At 44.1% G+C, this 21,743-nt stretch overlaps 1 protein-coding gene across 2 annotated transcripts in view; it reads right to left on the minus strand.

Annotated features, from left to right (window-relative positions):
• Positions 1-2,938: 2,938 nt before the first annotated feature.
• slc12a2 (solute carrier family 12 member 2) overlaps positions 2,939-21,743 on the minus strand; it is a 55,807-nt gene continuing 37,002 nt past the window's right edge. The window contains exons 16-27 of one of the 2 annotated variants that reach the window (XM_031578363.2): positions 21,251-21,362; positions 20,098-20,238; positions 19,873-19,979; positions 17,350-17,429; positions 16,417-16,539; positions 14,560-14,607; positions 13,255-13,377; positions 12,852-12,963; positions 10,712-10,798; positions 9,931-10,066; positions 9,267-9,334; positions 2,939-6,946 (exon numbers count right to left, since the gene is read on the minus strand). In XM_031578363.2, the coding sequence (XP_031434223.1) occupies positions 6,811-6,946; positions 9,267-9,334; positions 9,931-10,066; positions 10,712-10,798; positions 12,852-12,963; positions 13,255-13,377; positions 14,560-14,607; positions 16,417-16,539; positions 17,350-17,429; positions 19,873-19,979; positions 20,098-20,238; positions 21,251-21,362 (1,273 nt within the window). In that variant the 3' untranslated portion in view covers positions 2,939-6,810. The remainder of the gene's footprint in view (positions 6,947-9,266; positions 9,335-9,930; positions 10,067-10,711; positions 10,799-12,851; positions 12,964-13,254; positions 13,378-14,559; positions 14,608-16,416; positions 16,540-17,349; positions 17,430-19,872; positions 19,980-20,097; positions 20,239-21,250; positions 21,363-21,743) is intronic. The other variant, XM_031578364.2, reaches the window with a different exon arrangement.

Raw genomic sequence — 21,743 nt, forward strand, 5'->3', positions numbered from 1 at the left:
GGACATAAAGATGTAAATTCACAACCCCCCTACACTGAATTTGACATATTAGAGACCTGTGTTGTGCTCATGGGGATATGTAGTGTTCCTGAAATGCATCTAAGGAAGAGGTCATTGAGATGTCATTGGCACTCTATGACAAAAACACACATTGTCTTTGGAAAGTAAAGACTGCTTGTGTTAAAAATATTAGCATCAAAAAGCCTAGTGGAAGTGGTGCCATGTTGATAACTTCCTGTACGAAGCACAACTGACAACCATGACGGGGATCTATTTTGTAGAATGATCATAATGCTCTTCCGTAAATAATTTTTGTAGAAGTTTCCAGTCATGCTACGACTGTCAACAGTTACCTGAAAAAAAAACCCAATACATTCTGTACAACTAATCTGCAAACAGGTCTGTCATACCAGTGTGCCTTTGGGGTATTGAGGGACGTATGAAAAAAAAAAAAAAAAAAGAGTTGTGACATATTGGTGCTGTCTTTTTTTGCTTAACCCAAATACTGTACAACACAATTACTAAACAGGCGGCTGTGTGATTATAATAAATGAGTAACTGTTATACATGCAAAAAAAAAAGTAATTGACCTGGTGCTCATCCCGTGTCACTGTTGTATAGACCATGTCTTTGGGAGTATTCTCTGTGTATGTACTGACGTTCTCTTGAAATGGAACAGCTCTGTTACTGCCATCAATACCATTCGGGACCATTGTGTATGGACCGAAGCAAAGTCACGTCCTGTCGTCAGAAATTGACGACTGTAAATCTTTTAATATTGTACTGTTGAGATATGTGCATTTCTTTCAAATAAATGTGTACAGTATATAACATCGGTCATCACCATCATTGGTTCCTTAGCTGACAAGCCCTTAAGCAGGGAACTGAAGAGATAATGACAGAGATCGTATCAGTAAGTGTTTCTTAATGAGGTATGGAATTGTTTGCAAAGATGTCTGGATAGGTAGTCATTGAACAGAGACATACGGACATAACTACACTAATTAACATGATGGCAGTATGGAATAGTGCCCTTAAAAACAATAGAATGAAGAGAAATGCAGGTTCCTACTTGTGTAGAACTAATCTATGTTTGAGAACTTAATATGAACGTCCTCTGGCCAGGATCGAGGACCCACCGTTAAAGGTTGTGTCCGCAAATCGATTTTGGTTTCGCGAAAGATGGTTGACATTTGAGCTCAACAGCTAATGAAATGACACCCATCGTTTCCGTGCTCCTGAAGCACCAGAAGCAACTTCCTGGGATTGTTTATGGCTCGGTCCGAGTCACTATGTTTGCTTCCCATTTGCAGAGCCAGGACTGTGCATTCAAAAAGACTCCGGTGTTGGTACAAACACTGAATGGTCAGCTAGAGCACCATGAGGAACTATTCACTGAATTTGACAAAAAATGTATGGGAATAGAATCACAGACATACCTTTAATCAAATGGCATTCGATATTTGGCCTTTCAGACCCTATTTCAGTAAGGAGCCAGTATGTCATTTGGTAGATGACTGACATGCCATCATACTTTTGAGAGTGCCCTGGTTGTACCCATGACCACCACAGAGTGTCACTGTTGTTCAATGTCAGGGTGAGATATTGGGCCAACACCCATACACTGCAGTCTGCAAGATGATTATGATGATTTATTTGTCCACGGTGTCCGCCTTGCTACCTGGTTTTAACCAACAGTGATGCAACATTTAAGCTAAGGATATACTAGAATGAAAAAAGTTAGAATGCAACTGGCAAGGGATGGCTTTAAAATGGCTTTAACCACTGATTGAGGACCGTTAGATTGTAGATCAAACCAATCCTGACAGTGATGTTTGGCATTTACATCACATTTCTATATTAATTTAGGAGACATTTTCATCCAAAGCTACTGAAGCTGATATACACCGTCATCACTCTCATTCTGGGGTATCAAACCCATGATGTTGATTTTAGCACTTTGCTTTATTAGTAAGAGCATACATTCCTCTTGCCTCTAGCAACTCAGTGCTGTTGCCGGATTATAAGTTTGTAATTGTTTGGAATTAAATGTTGTTCCTCTCCCCGTGTTGGACTCCTGCCAAACTTTAAGTTATTTGACAAAAACATTATTTTGTATCTCAATTATACATCAAATCTCATTACTCACTTACACAGGTCCTACCATTCATGAACTGTTAGCGGAGTTGTCCAGCCTTTCCCTGCTACAATGGTGACCTTTTAAACGCATCTGGCAGTGTTCAGACGTATGCTATGCTCATGGTTTGGAGCCTTCGGTCTAGAGGTGGAACAATGAGAGCAGTGAGCGGGTGAGTTGGATCTGTGCTCTGCCACCATCCGACGGGCAACTGGCCTGGTACACACACACGCACACGCACACACATTAATACACACACATGGCAGCCCTGTAGTCCTGATTACAGTGTTTAGGCACGCCTGTGGATCCAAGGGGCAATGAGCTCTATTAGGAGTAAGGCGCGCGCACACGCACACACACACACACACACACACACACACACACACACACACACACACACACACACACACACACACACACACACACACAAACTGAGGCAAAACAAGAAATCACACCCTTTCTGAAGGATCCTTCATTTAAGCATAAACTTCAGTGTGTGTATGTGTGTGTGTGTGTCTGTGAGAGAGAGGGAGAGAGCATGTGTGTACAATTAGCCTGGAAAGGTCAACTAGGGAAAACATCATGAGATCATATCTATGTGCCCCCTGAACTAGCAATCTGGAGTCTAGAGACTTTCTTTGCTGTTGTTTCATGAGAACTAGATCAAATAGACTGTAACTGGAAAAACAAGAAGGAATTTCCAATGATCTGAGAGGGGAGGGGGCACACAGAAACCGTTTCATAGGTTAGGGAAGACGTATGTGTGAGGACAAACAACCAACCAAGACAAGAAAGGGTTAATTCATTTCATTTGATTCTTTATTTATTGCAATAAAGATGTACAAAGTATTGGGAACTTTAAATGTTAAAATGTTAGAAAAAGCATATCTGTGACGGTTAACAGTACAGTTTATAAAAAAAAATTACTGTCCCAGTTTAATAGATTGTATCCATCCGTATGGTTGAGCAGGAAGAGACATTGTTTTTAACTGTTCGTCAACATAGATGTCTTTCAAAGGCATATAAAAGATAGAAATGTACAGGGACTAGAGAGAGAGAGAAAGATCAAGATGAAAAATCAACATGCAATTTAATTTTGAACAAAAGAAAACATGAGAAAAATAATATAATATAATAAAAACTTGGAGAAGTCTAAACTAAAATAAATATTTCTTTCTCCATATTAATTTGTCATTAAGCGATTCCACTCCCTTAATTTACTCTGGTTAGACTAGTTATTTACAAGTTAGTTAAGAGTTGCAGTGTGACCTGGAGGTGGGGGTTGGGGTGGGAGTTAAAGGGTTATGAGGTTGGCCATTGCTCATTTAACTTAACAATCCATTGTTATGCTCCATTCATTGCCAAAACTGGCAGAGACTGGGATGGCATTGGACAGGTGGCAGGACATGGGATAGGGGGAGTGGGGTTGCTTTGGCTACAAATGGAAGTTTGAAGAGAGGGGCAGGAGAGGAGAGGAGAGGAGAGGAGTGGGGACTGGGCTTAACAGGGAAAGTGGCAGAAAAAGTCACAACCAGGAGGACATCACCTGTGGCTCACCCCACCTCCATATCTCCCCTCTACCCAAATGACAAGCAGACCCCCAGCACCACCACCACCACCTCCGACTGCCTCCTCTAATCAATAAAGTGTATCTACACAATGAAGAATGCACACACACACACACACACACAGAGTATTTGGTTGGGACACATAACCGTAGCATGTTTACTTCGACATCTCCAAACAGAAAAGAAAAATGTCCTCTCCCAATTGTCTTTTTATATATATACGAATATATATAGATAATAGGTCAATAATTTAAACAGGTTACACTTGCTTATTCTGTTGCTATTTTGTGGGGAGGATGTTATTGAGTGCTATACAGCCACACACAGAAAATCTTTGATTGTACCATCAGGAATTGGAAAAGAAATCTTTACAATCCCCACACATTGGCTTTATATATATATATATATATATATATATAATCAAAATGAAAGACAGAAGGTAACTACATGCTTGTGCTCATACTTCAAAGTACGTCTTTATTTGAAACACTAGAATATATAGTGACTAAATATGACTATACTCATTCAGACACTAGTTTTAAAAATCACATGGCATATTTGTATTTTATTTCATTAGCTAATGAACATGAACATTGATGGGGTGCAACTGTGTAAGTTGCACATATAGACACAGAGCCTGGACAAAAAAAAAAAAAAAAGGACAGTCATAATAGTAACACGCATTGCACTGTACTGAGGTTGCCAAATGTGACTCTGGAACTAAGTTGAGGGGGAAAAGCCCTCTACAAAAGACAAACAAAATAGTGAACTAGAGAAAACTAGCAGTAGCAACTAGCAACTCAGTGCTGTTGCCGTTTTTTTTTTTTATTATTATTTTTTTAATCGTTTTTGTGGTTATGGAGTGTTTACATTCAAAAGACTGACCTTCCCTTACAGTAACACAGACATTCTAACCCAGGGTGAGGAAAAGAAGAGAGAAAAAAAAATAAAAAATCAATTCCTCAACTCTGATCTGGGCAACCGGTACAGCATTACACACTATAAAAGGAGTGAGCAACTCCCCAACTACAGTTATACAGCACTGGGCAATGATGACACAGAACCCATACAGAATATAATAATAGAAAAAAAAAAACTACTTTAAACGCCAGCAACAGTTCACCTGCATAGAGGTATGTATCCATTGGATTCAGAGGCTGCTCACTGTGTGCAACATTCGTATGTTAGCTTCGACCAACATCGCTACCGCAACATCTTTAAATCTGCAAATATGGCATGAAAAACGCAATGCATCCCCACCACACCACCATGCTTTTTAAAAAAAAAAAAAAAACAGCTAGCTCTGGCTCAAGAGGTTCAAACCCGAGAAAACGAAATGCATTATACAGTTTCACACGACACAAAACACTGGTGAGGCTGTCCTGACTTGGACTAACAACCTCCACCAGTGTGCCAATGTGGTCTCCACAGCGTGTATGCCTGTAGCCAAAATTCAGTTTCACTTAGCAGGAGTGCCATTTATCTGGGAGAAAGAAATCTAAAAATGTAGTATTTGAATTGGGGGGGATGAGGGGCATAATGCACAGACATGACATTCTACCTATGCACCTAATTGCAATAGCTACAACTTGCATTTGACCTGCTATTCAATCAGCCAGTATGGCTTATATATTTATATATAAGGGGAAAACGAGCTACACAAACATTCATTACTTCTGTTTGTTAAGGCAAAGTCATGTTTGTTTGCTAGCACACCTGTTTGTTCTTGAGTTGTAGGTTAATCTAGGAGGCCACAGATGAGGAGGCTTTAGACTTTGCTTGCTTGATTTTTGTTTGTTTGTTTGTTTGTTTGTTTGTTGTCATTGTTTTCGGAGCTCCTCTCATAATGCTAGCAGCTTCGATGGCCCTACAGCAAACCATTCTTTCAGCAAAGAAATGATAGATCTTCTCTACAAACAAAAGCAATACTGTCATAACGAAACAAACAAACAAAAACATTGCTCTTCAAACTGCCTTCAAGCCCTACAGTACACTCAAAACTGTCCTAAAGTATACTTAAATAGTCCTACAGTATGGACATTACCCAATGACCTTACAGCAGGAAGAGGATGGTATCGGTCATCCAAGCGACAGTGGACCCCTTTTCGAGTGTCACAAAGGTATTGGAGGGCATTGTACAGTGAAAGTAATCTCATTCCCATCACAGCTTCTAGAGGAAGACCCAAAGTACATGGAGGACAGAAAAGAAAAAAACTATTTGAGCCCACCACACACAAATAAACCCCACCAAAGGAAATAAAGCTTTTTTTCATGCTTAGAAGTGGAACCGTTTGTGAAAGTGAAACTTGTGTCCTAGTCCACTTGCATAAAAAGCAAAACAACCCTGAATTAAAAAAAAAAGTTAAATGTAATTTGATTGAACTGGAAGGCACGTGTTTAAGGCTATTGAAGGTGTTGCAAATGCATTCTGCATGGTTCTCTTCCATGTGAGGAAAAAGGAAACAAGGGTGATTATTGCTGATTACTGCAGCAAAAAAATGAACAATAACTTAGAAACTGTGACTGACAATAATTAAAATAGTAGTAATAATAATAATAATGATGATTATAATAACATTCATCATATTAATAATAACAATCCTATCAAACGTGACCTCTGCATATTCAGGTGCCTTTCTTTGGGAAAAAAAAAAAGAAAGAAAAAACAAACAAAAAAAACAATGAAATGAAAATAAATTGACCTTTGAAGATTATTCTCGTCACCTCTTCCATCACCAAGATGAAACAGGGGTGCAGAACGTACCCTGCGTTTCCACGGGAACCAACCTCGCCAACTGTGGCAACACTATAGAGGTTGGACCCTAACCCACCCCCACCCCTCCCTCCACTGGCCCAGTGGTACGGTCTCCACCATCATCATTATTAATGTCATCATCACTATTAGATCATCGCACCGGCTGCTCCTCTTCATCGCCGTATCGCTTGTGTGTGTGTGTGTGTGTGTGTGTGAGAGAGAGTGAGTGATGAGGAGGAGAGGTGAAGGGTCTAAACAGCAGGTGGGGTGGAGGGGTGTGTGTGTGTGTGTGTGTGTGTGCGCATGAAGCTGTGTGTGTGTGTGCATGCTTAGGATAGTGTGCTTTCCTCTTAAGAGTAGAAGGTCAGGACGCTCTGGTGGTTGCCACGCACCAGCAGGAGGGGGGGGAGGTCCTTGGACAGAGTCTCCAGCCAGGCCATATACAGACCGCTGGACACTGCCCCCTTTCTGGCCAGGGGCATGCTCCTGTGGCACACACACACACACACACACACACACACACACACACACACAAAGACAAAAGAAAGAAGGTAAGATTAGGTGACGGGCGAGGATAAAGCCTCAGGAAATGACCTTCAAAAAGACCAAAGGCCAGCATAAACTCCTCACGTAAGCATGACATACAGCATAGTATCCTTACAGGAGTTGCAATACTTTTCACTCTTACTCGAGCACATTTACAATAAAGAAGATGTACTTATACTCTGTTACTTTAGGCTAGCTACATTTAGATGCTTTTATATGAAATTATTTTTAAAATCACACGCGCATAGCTTCTAGCCTACCACGTCGGCTGCTTTGGCTGCATACACATGAACACGTAGACGCCGCTTTGGCATCTGGTTTGTACGTCAACGGCGCAGCTATATTGAACCAGGACACTTGACCTTGGAAATTTATGCCGATGGCTATGCTATGCTGTGCTATTAGACAAGCATTTAAAAAAAAAATATATATATTTTGGGCATAACCCCACATTTGAATATAATACATATGCCTAATAGGTGATAAAAAATATAATTATATGAACTTACTCACTACTTCAGTACCCCTTTTATGAGACACATTTGTACTCTTACTCAAGTCATTATTTTGATGGGGACTTTTAGTTCTACTTCTACTTGAGTCATTATTATTATGAAGTGACAATACTTTCACTTGAGTACAGCTTTTTATTACTCTACCCACCTCTGCGCATTTGTCTCATAAATTAAGACTGAAATGTCACGATGTCCTGTTTAAACACCCACCCACCCCACACCCATTTCCCCCCTTTAAACAGTAATGGACTAAACAGGTCTGTCAAACTGCTTCTGCAAAATGGCAAAAGCTGATGACCTGCTGGCAATCCTGGATGGATGCACACGTAAACACGTCAACAAACAAACAAAAACAAAAACATTCAAATCATCAGTGACTTTCTGGCTTCTGACTGCCTGGGTTCTCCCCCCCCCCCCCCCACAGCTGGCATTTTAAAAATCCTACCAGCAGAACTGCCAAGGTTACATCATGAGCCCCAAATTTAGCCAAAGTTACATAAGGAGGCTCCTAAGCTCTCCCTTAGCATTGTGGGTAAAAAGATGAGGGAATCCCTGAATCTTTTATACCTTCTTTAAAAAAAAAAGAAAGAGATGGTTCAATCTCGCAGACCCCTCATTTCTATGTATGAAAGCCTCTCTTCTCGTCGTTTGCATTATATTATGGCATGAAATAGAAGCGGCCTGTCCTCACAGTAGGTGAATCTGTATCTGTCTTCTCAGGCACGCCCACGTTCCCATTCCCGTTTGAGTCACTATTCAGAAGAACCCATTCACACGAGCGAGCCACTTGAGCTCTGGTGATCTGGTCTTGTTGCACGGAGAACATTTGATGTCAGAGTCCGTTTGTGATACATCAGTTTTAAATTGCTGAAAAAGGAAATCACACATGCCCATGTGAATTATGGGAAATAGATGTATTTGTTTCCCTCCCAAAATGTGTCATGTTGCTGGGAAAGAACATCTGTGGTTGATCTGGTATTGTGCTCTGCGGCTCTTTTAATTTTTTATTTTTTATTCTTAAAGAGGGTTTTTTATTCAAGCCTGGATTGTTCCAACAGGGGGCCAAAGGTGCCACTTGCATGACTCAGCCTGTGCCAGTGCTTACAATGACAGACAATTAAATGCGGCTCTCTTCCTCACACACACACAAACATACGGGTGCGCACACAAACACACACACACTAACCGGTACTCTGGAGCAGCCCTAAAATACACTCTTCCACCGCCCATTGTACCCAAGAGCCTTTGCCTTTACCGTGCCCTATCTGTCGCCGCCTGTCTGTCCCACCAGTCTCTGGGGACGTGAGACCTCTGCGTGGTTCTAATAGCTTCTTACTCCTTACCCCCAACCATGTCTTAGAACAGCAAAAGAAGCAGGTGGATTTCAAAAGGGAGATGTTTTAAAAATAAAATTTAAAAAAAAGAGTTGGAAAATGTTGCTCTGCACGACGGCAACATGCACGCGAGCCGCTGGAGCCAAGATGGCGGAGGATGCGTTGTGGTGGATGCCGAGGCCCTAGAGGCCTGAGCTACTGTATCACTTTACACCCCTGCGCATGGCTTGTTACAGGCTCATGTGCTATTAACAGAAATAGTAGCCCAGTCATTCAGTTGACAGCCGGGAGGTCAAAGACATGCTGATGCTATTTATTGAGAGAGGAGTGTCTACCAACACACACTCTGACAGACTGGTAAACACACACACAGCTGACCATATTCACGCTCAAGGTTTCAGATCTACTCACATGACAATGAGGTTTGCTGTGCTCGAGTGCTCCTTCAACAGCTCGTTCAGCCTTATCTGCCGATTGCTCTGTTCAGGGAAAAAAGGAGGAGGAGGGGAAGAGGTGCACAGGTCAGGGAGAGATGACAAGTGTTGGGTTACAGGATGATAAAGGGGTGACACCTCCCCCATTTGAGAGGGAGAGAGAGAAAGAGAGGAAACAGAAGCAGTCTCTCTCACTCTCTCCTTCTCCCCCTCCTTCTCTCTCTCTCGCTCCTCTGGCAGAGTCCAGCTGGTTCAACATGGAGCTCTCAGTATGCATGCTTTGTGAAATGTTTACATAGGTGAGCGTGGCGAGAGGGTTTAAGAAGATACAAAGAGAGAAAAATAAGAGAAAGAGGGGGACAAGCGAGAGATGAGAGAGATGGAGAGAGGGATGTATAGCGTTAAAGAGAGATTGAGAAAAAGCAATAGATATAGGAAGAGAGGAAAGACAATACTAAGAGACTGAACATAGAGCAGAGATGTGTGAGAGATAAACAGAGACATACACCGACTAGTCTTGATTCATTGCTATTCTGTTCCTCCTCTCAGAGAGAAAGAAAGAGACAGAGAGTGAGAGAAAGACAAAGCGAGTGTGTGAGAGAGCGAGAGAGAGAGAGCGACAGACGGAGAGAGAGACTGACCTTGGCCTTGTAGAGCTCCAGCTCGTTGTCGGTGATCCTCCAGGGCTCCTCAGCCTTAAGCTTCTCCGCCGCCTCCTGCTCCATGTCGTCCTCCTTCAGTCTGTACGGCTCCACCAGTTGTGTGAAGGCAGCCACACTGTGCACACAAACAAACAAACAAACAAACAAACAAACAAACACTTAATCAGACTACTACAGCTATGAATTATGTAATGTGTAGGTAGACCACAGTGTTAAGACTAGGGGGCACAAACACTGATAAAATGTCCCGCCTACCCTTTTCTGAACATTGCTTCGGCTTAAAGTGTTTGTTTAACTATATGAGTATAAATGTACATGAATATATGTGATCTTTCGTACTATCCATGCACCACATTCGAATTCTCTTTAGGTGGAAGACATATTTGCCAGGTCTTCTGGGTGTAGTTTTCACTGGAAACACCAGATCATTAAAGCACTAATCAAGATCTCAGACTCTCATGAAATATTCACGGAGCCAGTGGACCAATACCACAAGCTATCTAACAATGCATGACTAAAGCCAAATTAGAAAAAATAATGTGTAATAACTGTTCCTCCTGCCGTTCATTATAGGCCATTATCATCCTTCACTGTTATTAGGCGCTTGACAAATCGCCACAGAGGAATTCCGTTGCCTTTCTGCGGCGCACATGACGGCCGTTACTCGCGACTTCAAAGACCACGCCGAGGCGTCGGAGAAAAGGTTTTACCGGCCCATGTGGGCCGGGTTTGACGTCAGCTGGCTCGCTTGCTCACTCACCTCTCCGACTTGGGCTTGGTGTTGATGTCCCCGAGGACGGTGATGTCGGAGAAGTCTATCCTGAACTTGCTGAGGAGAGTGGCCATCCTGTGGGAGGGGAAAATGAGAAGAAGAAAAAAAAAAAAAGAGATAGAGAGAGAAAGAGAGAAAGAGAAGCAATCATAAATAAATGTATAAACAAAGAGAGACAGCCATAAAACGACCCTGCTGGGAGAACAAACAGAGCCGTTCTGCTGCTTTCCGAAAGCAGTCTTTAAAAAGCTGGCTCAGGGTTTTGTTTTGTTTTTCATCAGTTCTGAGGAAACAGGTGAATCCCATGGGGCATAAGAGATTTAGATCAAAAACTGAAACAAATAACTTCAGCCACAAGTTGAGTGTATGAGGCTGGCTGGCTGTGTTTGTGTGTGTGTATGTTTGTTTCCCACACAGACGCATAAAGGTAATTTCCCCTAGCACTTTTCTTCAAAGCAACGAAAACGAAAGAACAAAAACAGCTTCAGCTACAGCTGGTAGGGCGAGAGAGTGCGTGCTTGAATCTCGGTCCAAATCCCTACCAGGGATGATGGGGGGGGAGAGAGAGAGAGAGGCTGCTCCTTGAACTAGGACTGAGGAGGGGAGTGGATTAAGGTTGCAGATCATGTCGATCTTCAGTGTGACGCAAGACCTTGTGGAACAAATAACACAGGACCGATCATTTCATCACTCATGCATAGGCAGACATCTCTGAGGAAAGGACAGGCGATACAGCGTGTTCAAAACTGCCCTGGGGTCAGTGATTCAGGGGACTGCAGGTGGCACAATAGCAGTGGGTATGAACTCCAGCTACTGTTCTGAGGTCAGTGATTCAGGAGACTCATATCGTTCAAACAGATGTTGCTGGAGGCAGTATAGTATGATGAGGATTTATCAAAAAAAACTGTTCTGAGGTCAAGTGATTCAGTGGGTTACTCACTAATAAAAAACGGTGCTATTGGCGAGATTACAATAAAGTGGTGTTATATCTAAAACCTGTCCTGAAGTAAGTGGTCAAGAATACCAAAGGTTTGATCTCGGTCCTCAAACTCCCTTGAGAACAGTGATTCCTATGCAGTGGTATGACATAAAATCTATAGAACTGGCCTGAAATCAGCAGTTCAAGTTTCCTTCCCCTTAAAACACAGAAACTATCGATAGCATACAGGGGATCTGAGCTCAGCTCTGCTCAGAGACAGCAGCAGTGGGTTTTTGTCTGTAAAGCAGCAGTAGGGTGATATGTGCCTGAGCCTTGGTGGTGGGGGCTAAATTTAGCCACAAAAGCGAGCGAGCAGGCAGGCAGGCAGGCAGCTGCGGAGGACAATGGCAGACATTTGTGTTGGACAATAGTTGCCACGTGGTGCTGAGCTTCACACACGTCTGGCAGGGGGGTGGGGGTGGGGTGGAGTGGGGTGGGTTTGCATCACTGAGGTGACGGATAAAGCGCTTGTGTTGGGGCAATACTAAATAAATAAAAGGACAAGATGTGGCGCATTAATGCAGAGCTGGGGGATTAAACCCTGCCCAGGCCACAGGCTGGCTAAGCACTTGTGATGGAGAATAAGAGAGGGAGGACAGACAGAGAGACAGAGAGAGACAGAGAGAGAGAGGAGAGAGAGAGAGAGAGAGAGAGAGAGAGAGAGAGAAGAGAGAGAGAGAGAGAGAGAGAGAGAGAGAGAGAGAGAGAGAGAGAGAGAGAGAGAGAGAGAGAGAGAGAGAGAGAGAGAGAGAGAGAGAGAGAGAGAGCGCATACTAACAATAGTCACAATAACTTTGTATTTTGCTGCTTTGGAAATGCAGCCAATAAAGGCCCTTTTGAATTACAAGTTGAAGAGGGAGAGTCTAATCTTTCCATGGGGGGGGGGGGGGGGGGGGGGGGGGGGGGGGGGTGACAGGGAGAGAAAAAGAGGAAGGAGAGAAACAGATGGATAGAGAGAATGCGAGAACTACACAGAGACGGTGACAGCGCAAGCGAGGGAGATAACCCTACCCCCCAACCCCGCCCCTTTCCGGCCCATCTCAAGGGTTGTATTGTTTTGTTTTGTCTCGTGTCCTTCATCTAAATGCTTTGAATGTGCGTAATGTAGGTTTGCATGCCAGTTATCAGGAAGGGGGAGAGGACACTCACGCTCTGCGGTCGTGGTCGATGCGGTTAATCTTGCCACCGATGAAGACACGGATCTTGCAGTCCTTCCACTTCTTCTTGTTGGTGAGCAGGTATGGGATGAGCAGAGTGAGACCTAAGAATGAGAAGCAGAGCAAGAGAGAAAGAGCGAGAGAGAGAGAGAGAGAGAGAGAGAGAGAGAGAGAGAGAGAGAGAGAGAGAGAGAGAGAGAGAGAGAGAGAGAGAGAGAGAGAGGGTGGGTGTACAACTACAGGCCTTTACAGAAGTTTCTATCTGATGTATCTTATATAACATTTACACACGTGGTAGACAGGAGAAGGAGAGAGAGAGAGACTATATGTCTCTGTGTGTGTGTGTGTGTGTGTGTGTGTGTGTGTGTGTGTGTGTGTGTGTGTTTAACACTCACCACCATCGTCGAACAGCCACCACACGTCCACAGTGCCTTTGCCCTGCTTCTTCTGGAATTGCTGACTGGCCTCCAGCAGCTTCTGATCAGCCACGTTCAGAGGCACGGTTGGGCTCTTTTTATCTGTACCAGACACACACACACACACACACACACACACACACACACACACACACACACACACACACACACACACACACACACACACACACACACACACACACACACACACACACACAAATCTACATTACTAGACCATCAAATGCAAAATTACAAATAAGGCACAAAAGGGGTAATAAAAAAAATATCTGTTGGCTATTAATCAGCCTAAGGGGTGCATATAATGCATCTAGAGATACAGATAGAGAATCAGAGCAGGAACAAGAAAGCAAGCAAAGCTGCTTGACAGTGACAAGACAATAAGGAATGTCTATTCCTTGCTTGACAGTTTGCTTATTCAGCAGTTAGTATATAAAAATTGCGTTGAATTCAAAGCACAGACAGTGCACTGCTTTGCAGAACAGGGCTTGCATTAGAGAACAGGCACAGAGAGAGAGAAAGAGAGGGAGGGAGAGAGAGAGGAAGGGAGGGAGACTGACGGCAGCAGTGACAAGCAGCAGAGTCCTCAGAGAATGTGAGGCTACGACAGGAAGGCAGAGACCCAGTGAAAAAGGAAAAGGGAAGTCTTCTCTCGTAGGAGTGCAGGAGTAAGAGAGAGAAAGAGAGGGGGGGGGGGGGCGTTAAGAGAAGGCACAAACTGAACACACACACACACACACACACACACACACACAGAGATATCCCATTCACACACCAGAAAAGGAGTAGATTCCCACACTAACATCAAGCAAAGACACACTACCACACACACACACACAAACACTGTGTGTGTGTGTGTGTGTGTGTGTACACAACACACTGAGACCAGCAACAGGAAACTGGAGAAGTGTTAGGAGACGACCAGTATAAAGAGGACTAGATAAACAAGAGAAAAAGAGAGCAGTTATTTCATAGAGAAAAAAAGAACAGTTAACAAAGCCAAAGAGAGCAGAATACACAGAAGTGAAGTGGTACAGAGGGTGATGCCAGACAGACAGACAGATGGACAAATATGGAGAGATTTAACAAGAACGCGAGATAGACAGATAGACCATGAGAGAGAGAGAGAGAGATAGATGGATAGATAGGAGCGAGATAGAGAGTGACCGATGGAGAGATCGACAGAGAGAGAGAGAGAGAGAGAGAGAGAGAGAGAGAGAGAGTAAAAACTGAAAACTGAGATGAACCACAAGGTGGACTGCCTGCCTTTTTTCAACAGGGGCTGCGTAGGGGCTTTGCCGTCGTCGTCATCCTCTAGAAGAAGGTTGAACAAAGATACAAAAAAGAAAAGGAGGAGAGAAAAAAAAACAGAGGGAGGGGGTTAACATTCTCTGCTGCAGTGATGGAAAACACATGCGTCAACAGTGAGGTACAATGAGACGTCTGTTTTGGGAACGGTCTAGAACAGGTCCGAAAAACGAAAAGAAACTTCGTCCTCCACCAGTGGAGTCCAACCAAGAGAAAAAATAAAGAACGAGTAAAGGAGAGCTCGGCCTCAGTCATCCCCGGAGGAGAGGCTGATCTCTGGGATGAGCGTGATCTCTGGCGAGTGTAGGTCCTATATACACTACCAGCAGGTGATCCAGGCCAGCTGATATCACCCGCGTCAGGGGTTGGGGACCAGTAGAGGCAGCTAGACCTCCTTACGACGGCCCTCACTGGAGCACACATGTACACAGATTTATGCTCCATTTCACGTAAAACAGAGTTTCCCAAGAGGGGTCTAAGTAGAAGTGAGCGTCTAAGTAGCAGTTTCTCAACCACTGGTCCTCTAGTAGGCCAACAATGGAGTGCAGTGACGGAGGATTGCCCTACTGTACAACATTTAAGACCCTCAGACTTAACTGTCAAGCGCTTCCGTTTTTTAACGAAAGACTGGGCTGTGTGTGTGTGTGTGTGTGTGTGTGTGGGGGGGGGGGGGGGGGGGAGAACAGATGGCTGAAAAAGAAGAGAAATGTACTTTTCAGGAGGCTCAACTTCAAACACAGAGCACTGCATTAGCACTCCCCCTGCCCACTTCCGAAAACGACAGATTCGCGTATTAACAGCTGATTATGCCTAAGCGGATTAACCAGATGACATTAATCTTCGAAATTTGTTGTTCCCTTCATTTGGCAATGGCCTCCAGTCCCGACGGAAAACACGATGCATACACATAAACAGCACAGAACGTCAGGCTAAACTCAGTGACATCCATCTATCAAGCGTCATATGGACCTCATTAGCCTCACTAGCTGGACTCATGAGAAGGTCCTGCTCATTTCTCAGAAGAACATGTTAGGGCTGACCGCTGTCAGGGGTTGGGACGGGGGGAACTCATAGTGTCGGGGAGGAAGTCGCTCGAGGGGAGGCTGGGTCGCAGACGTGCAGTTCGGAGGAAATCTGTGAAACTGCTCCGAGGCCTGGATGTCCAAGAGTGTGGGAACCAGCGTCTCGTTTATATGTTTGTGTGTCGGGTCATAGAGTAGCCTTCCTCATTCAAAAAAAAAAAGAAAAGGCAGAAACAAAACACACACAGATGCGCCGTCTCTAATAAGGCCACGTGTGTGTGTGTGTGTGTGTGTGTGTGTGTGTGTGTGTGTGTGTGTGTGTGTGTGTGTGTGTGTGTGTTTGTGTGTGTTTGTGTGTGGGAGAGTGTTTGTGTACGTACACAAGTGTACAGAGGATGAGGGGAGGTTGATGACGATAAAAGCAGACCCTGGGGAAGTTGCTGCGATCACAAGGTCACCAGCAGCAACTTCCTCTCTGAGCGGTTTAGGAGGGCTGCCTCAGATGTGGCCTTTGGATAAATAGCATGGCTTTGAGAAACGCATTTCCGCCACTCCACTTTCACATCTTCCTTTCGCAAACCCTGCCATCTTAAAGGGTCTTAGCTTCTGGAGTTCCACATAGGTCTGCTGACCTACTGAGAGCATAAATGCACTGCACACGAGTGCCAACACCTTCACGAATATACACACTCAGTCGATGCCCGTGACATCCCCCAATGTTTTGTGATATCATTTCCGCTCTTTATTTGGGGGTGGGGGCACGAAACCAAAGAGGGGTACAAAAGTTGCAAACCTTTCTGGACAGCGGGGCTGTTCTGGACGCTGGTGGCTTTGGAGGAGAGCTTGGAGGAGTCCCCGTCCGAGTCTTTGCTCATGTCGATGGACACCACTACGTCCTTCATCCCCGATGTATCATCTATGAGGTGGAAAAAAGGGAAGAAAACTTCATTACCAGTCCTATTCTCCAGAAGCATCTATTTTATGTCTGAACACAAACAAACTTAAATCAGCGTTTAAATTGCTTGGTACCATCTGTGCTGTGATAAAAATAAAACAAAAGTCCATTTTACACTTGTTGCAAAAACACTAGACAATTGTCCTCACCTTAAAACAGAAAGCCCAGCTGGCATTTAAAATAAATCTAAACGCTATTCCTGACAGGAATAGAGGGAGTACTTGGCTATCAGCAAGGTCGACTCTGTTCACCAAAATACCCTGTTTAGCCACTCTGGGTTCATTCCGGAGTGGAACAAACAGGCCAAAGACAAGGGAGAGGTACTCTGCCTCGGATGCAGAAACCCTCTCAGGGGACGAGTCGACCACCTCTTAAATGCTAACTGCTAACGACCGCCCTAAAACAAGCGTAAACACTTTTCCAAAATAGCACCAAACTCTATTGCAACTCCTTAAAGGGAGTTGCAGAGTAAATAAAGTTCAGGAAACAAAAGTGGGTATATAACTTTTTAAGGCCAATAGTTCTGTAGTGCTTTACACAACTGTGTTATAAAAAGTATTTGACTGATGATAGATTTCTCTACTTTTGACATAGCTGCCTGATTGCTTCCTCTTAAAACTTGCATAAAAAAAAATTAAAAAAATCACCCTAGGCATCATATCTTCAGCTCAACTCTTTTATGCATGATTAAAAACTATTAGCAAAGTAGAGGAAGCAAGCTATCCACTACCACTACCACTTACGAGGACCGTAAAGAGAAGAGAGTAGTACCTTGTCCTTGGATGTGGGAGATATCCAGGCCTTCACTCAGCCTCAGGATGACGGCGCCATACTGCAAGTCGAAGGCATCGCTGGAAAACACAAACACAGCCAGAGTCACTTTCCTGTAACTGGGTCCTTTCAGGAAGCATCGCCATCAGAGTACATCACGCTGCATTAAACCCCAGATCTTTCCACACCCACATCAAATATGTGGAACGTTCCAGCAAATAGTTCCACTGTAAACAGCCAAACAAACAGATGCTTCCACAGACCACCCCACTTCTCACATGTGGCTTTCTGACAATAAAGCTAGCCACTTCAGACAAGTAGAGTTACATTATTTGACAAGAGGCCTTTTGGCCACCAGGTCATGGTCTATTAAGGCCTATGGGGGTGGAAAAAAGGCCTTGTGGCCAACTGTTGAGTCTTTCATAAAAACAAAATAATAACGAATTTGAATATTTTTCTATGATGTTTTCACAATGACTGGTTGCTAGTACACCCTCAGACTAAGGGTAGCAGACTGACATGGATTCAAAGCCAGACTTGGCCCTGATCTGGCAAAGATACGTCAAATCAGTCACCCAGAGCACCTAGTATTCACCCAGAGCAAAACTCAAATGCTAACCTTTTAGGAGGATGTGGTGAAATAATTGGTGATAATATGTTAGGTGATGAGCTCTTTCTCTCTATTGAATATTGTACAGTAACTCCTTAAACAGTATTGGTGGTCTGAAAGGCGCTCTAAAAATAAATATTCAGTTACCTCAGCAGGTAGGGATGCAGCAAACAAATCAATACACTGTACCATCATAGTTTTTTTTGCCAAATTCTGTTTGGCGTCAGACCCTAAGATCTGATAATGTTAAGGCGGATGTAACTGCAATAAAGGATACAGCCATTAAATGCCAGGCATCTAGACCACAGGTGCTGACATATTCCCCTAAGTAATGGATGCTGAAGCCTTGATCTCTGCCTTCCCTGGCTAAGTACAAGTGCATAACTTGAGCCAGATCTAAAGAGTCACATTTGCTTAAGAACATCTTTATCATAACCACACCCTTTAAGAATGTGTGTACAAAATAATCTCTCATAGGAAACAAATACCCATGACAATTCACATGGGAATGTCTTAAGAGTTGTTGACATACTGTTAACATAAAATATGAACACAAAGGTTACATAGTGAACAACAATTCCGTCAGTCTCAGTCTTTTATGAAAACACAAGGCCTTACTACAAAACCCTAATGGGAGTCTCCACTTAGTTTGTGCCAGGAACAGCTCACGGTTAAAGCCTCACGTGACTCATATTATGAGTCAGAGGCAAGGCGGAAAGGCTTTCAGAAGATGAAGGCAAGAGGAGTTGCTTTAATGATTGAGATTACACATGCTTACACGGTTACCAGAAAACACATTGAGGGCCAGTGCAGTCGGATTGCACAACCGTGAGTGTCGGGGCTGAGGTGCTAAAAGGTTTTCCGGAGGTGACCGGCTTGATTGGTGGCTGCAGGGGCAAAGGTTTAATGAGTATGAAAGAGTGAATGAGTGCGTATGTGTGAGTGTGAGTGTGCGTGCGTGTGTCAGGGGTGGCTCGTCTATTTAAGCAGATGAAGTAACGCTTAATAAAAAATTATTACAAAAGCGAAAAACGACACGCCTGACTCATTAGACAAACTGACAAAGTAAGCTGTACAAACAATGGCCCCCACTGGCCAAATTCATAATGACATGAAGTGCATGTTATTGGCGTGAAGCAGATGAATGGATTTTAATAGGTAGAATTGGTTTTTGTCATTGTTCAATTGACCGTTTGTCCCAGTTTTTAAGAGGTTTTTGAAGTGCTGCCTTGCACATTCATGTAAAAATGTTTGACAGTCGGTCTGACAAATAACAGTGTTTGATCACCATCACAACATTCTACGGGTCCCTGTAAGTGCTACAGTCAAGCTAGGTGATTTCGCGAGATTACAACAATAAACAATACAGATTTCCTTGCCTTCAGCAGAAAACATTAACGTGGTCGACAGGATCCTTGCATCCTCACGTTCAGGGAGGTATGACAAAAAAAGTGCAGTTTGAGCTAGCTGAATGTAGACCAACACCTGCCTTAACTCTGTACCAGAAAACCAGGTCTTGTACACGACTGTCAGTGGGACTTGTCTCGTGAAACTGCTGCTGATGTGCTATTTAGCTTAAACTGGCTTTTTAGCTACGGTTAGATAATGTTAGTTTAGGATTTTCTTCTCATCTTACTTCTGACTTCCAACATTGAAAGAGACAACACTTGGTAGTCCACTGGATTTTTTTCGCATGTTTTTGTTTTATCCTATGGGCAACTAGAAAGCATAGGAGTGAACAGCAGCAGAACAAGCACTGGGCTGCGAACAAGTTAGCTAGCTAGCGCCAGCTAGCAGGGCAAGAGAATATGTGTGTGTGTGTGTGTGTGTGTGTGTGTGTGTGTGTGTGTGTGTGTGTGTGTCCATGTTAGTAAATATGTGTATGTATCTGCCCATGTGTAGATGCTACTTACTGGATGAGGTTGACGTAGGTCTCCACCTCCCTCAGGTCTCCATCCCTCCAGTTGTTCTTGAAGCCAACCACCAGTGTGTTGGGCTTCAGCCGGCCCAGTCCCACAGCCTAAGAAGCACACAAACACACGTCATGAACTGGACATTTCTGTTCTATGAATCTCTCTTGTAGCCTACTATTCAGCCCAATTAAGGGTAAATGGAATATAGATACAACACACACACACCTGCAGGAGGTACTGTGTGCCCTGTCTCAGGTCCTCGGCCAGCACAGGTGTGTAGAAGGCCTTGGAGTTGTTGTTGAGGAGCCAGCGCTGGTAGCGCACAATGTCGTTGTTCATCTCTTTGAAGTTGGGCTTGCGGTTGGTCTGTGGGATTTAAAAAAACATACAATAGACAGACAATGATTAACACACACACACACACAAACACAAGAGTACCGACAGGAACCCACTGTTTACAGCTGTGAGACGTGCACAAACAAAGCACCCCTGATCGCAACAAGGGCATGTGCACGACTGTGTGCGTCACCATTTTGTTTCGTGACCACACAAAGCCATAGGAAAGAAGAAGAAGAAGAAAAAAAAAAAAAAAGTTTTCCAGTTCGCCAGGAAAACCAATCTCTTCCTCACTCAGTCATTCAATTTCCCATTCTCCCCCTCTTCTCTCCCATCCCCTCACAATTTCCTTCTCTCGTTCTCCCTGCCTCTCTCTCTCGCTCTCCCCCCCTCCCTCTTGCCTCTCATTTAGTAATGGAATATACATGTCTGTGGCCAACACAGAAGTCTCAAGTGGGTCCAGTGGACCAGGGCCTACTGGGAGCCCTGCGGAACAGTCCAGGCCGGGCCAACCAGTGTGGCTTTGATTACCATGGGCCTTCCTGGACTCTGGCTAGAGCCTGGAGGGGGGGGCGGGGGATAAAAAGCTGGCTTTCTTTTTATAATGTGGCACCAGAGACAGCATGAGCAATTACATCATCCCTGGTCCCCTACATCCTCATAATGGACTGGAAAGTTCTGGTTCCAGGTAAGGGCCCGCTTAGAGTAGTTTATTTTATATGGCACTAATAGGGGGACAATTGTTCGATGCGAACTGCGCCTGGGCACGTAAGAGTACCACTCAACCAAAATGGGTTTTAACAGCGCGCAGGAGAGCGCAGAACGACTCCCCATTGGTCAACGGCCAACCGTGTGTTAATGGATTTGTATTGATGCCATCAAGTGTGGGTGAGTGCTGGCAACTGCTGGTGGCATGGTAAATGAAATGTGGGATGGGAACACAGGATTCACAGTGGTAGATTTACAAAAATAAACGCAAAACCTGACGTCTTGAATTTGGTTAGACGTCGGTGAAAATGTGTTAGCTGCGCAGGGTACTTACGACGCGGACATGTCCGCAGACCATCAGGCCGACGTTCTTGGTGAAGGCGTGCACCAGGTTGAGCAGCGCCGGCCGAGCGTTAGGAGCACCAGTCATCACCAGACACTGCGGTCTAAGAGAGGAGAGAGAGAGAGAGAGAATGAGAAAGAGAAAGGCAAGTGACAGACATTTAGCATGTAGTCGTACAACAATTCGGCTTTTGCTTCTTCCAAGTGCTGCATAGGCTAACTTAGACCTTAAACTAACTAGACCTAAGGAAGTACATTTCAGACACGCCGTCCACAGTAGACCTCCCAATAATTAAATGCATGTCTAAAACGGAAGTAGGAAGATGCTCCATGTTGCTCGGCGTCTCATTCATGCCCTTGAGATCTCATCTCCTGCTCCCTGAGACGTTATGTGTGAGGGGGCAGAAGGGCGCAGATCAAAGCAACTATGTTAAGCAGAGAGGGGATTATGGGCGGCCGAGAGGACACTAGTTTGATTCCGAAAG

This window comes from Clupea harengus, chromosome 12, assembly GCF_900700415.2.
Source record: "Clupea harengus chromosome 12, Ch_v2.0.2, whole genome shotgun sequence".
Taxonomy (NCBI): domain Eukaryota; kingdom Metazoa; phylum Chordata; class Actinopteri; order Clupeiformes; family Clupeidae; genus Clupea; species Clupea harengus.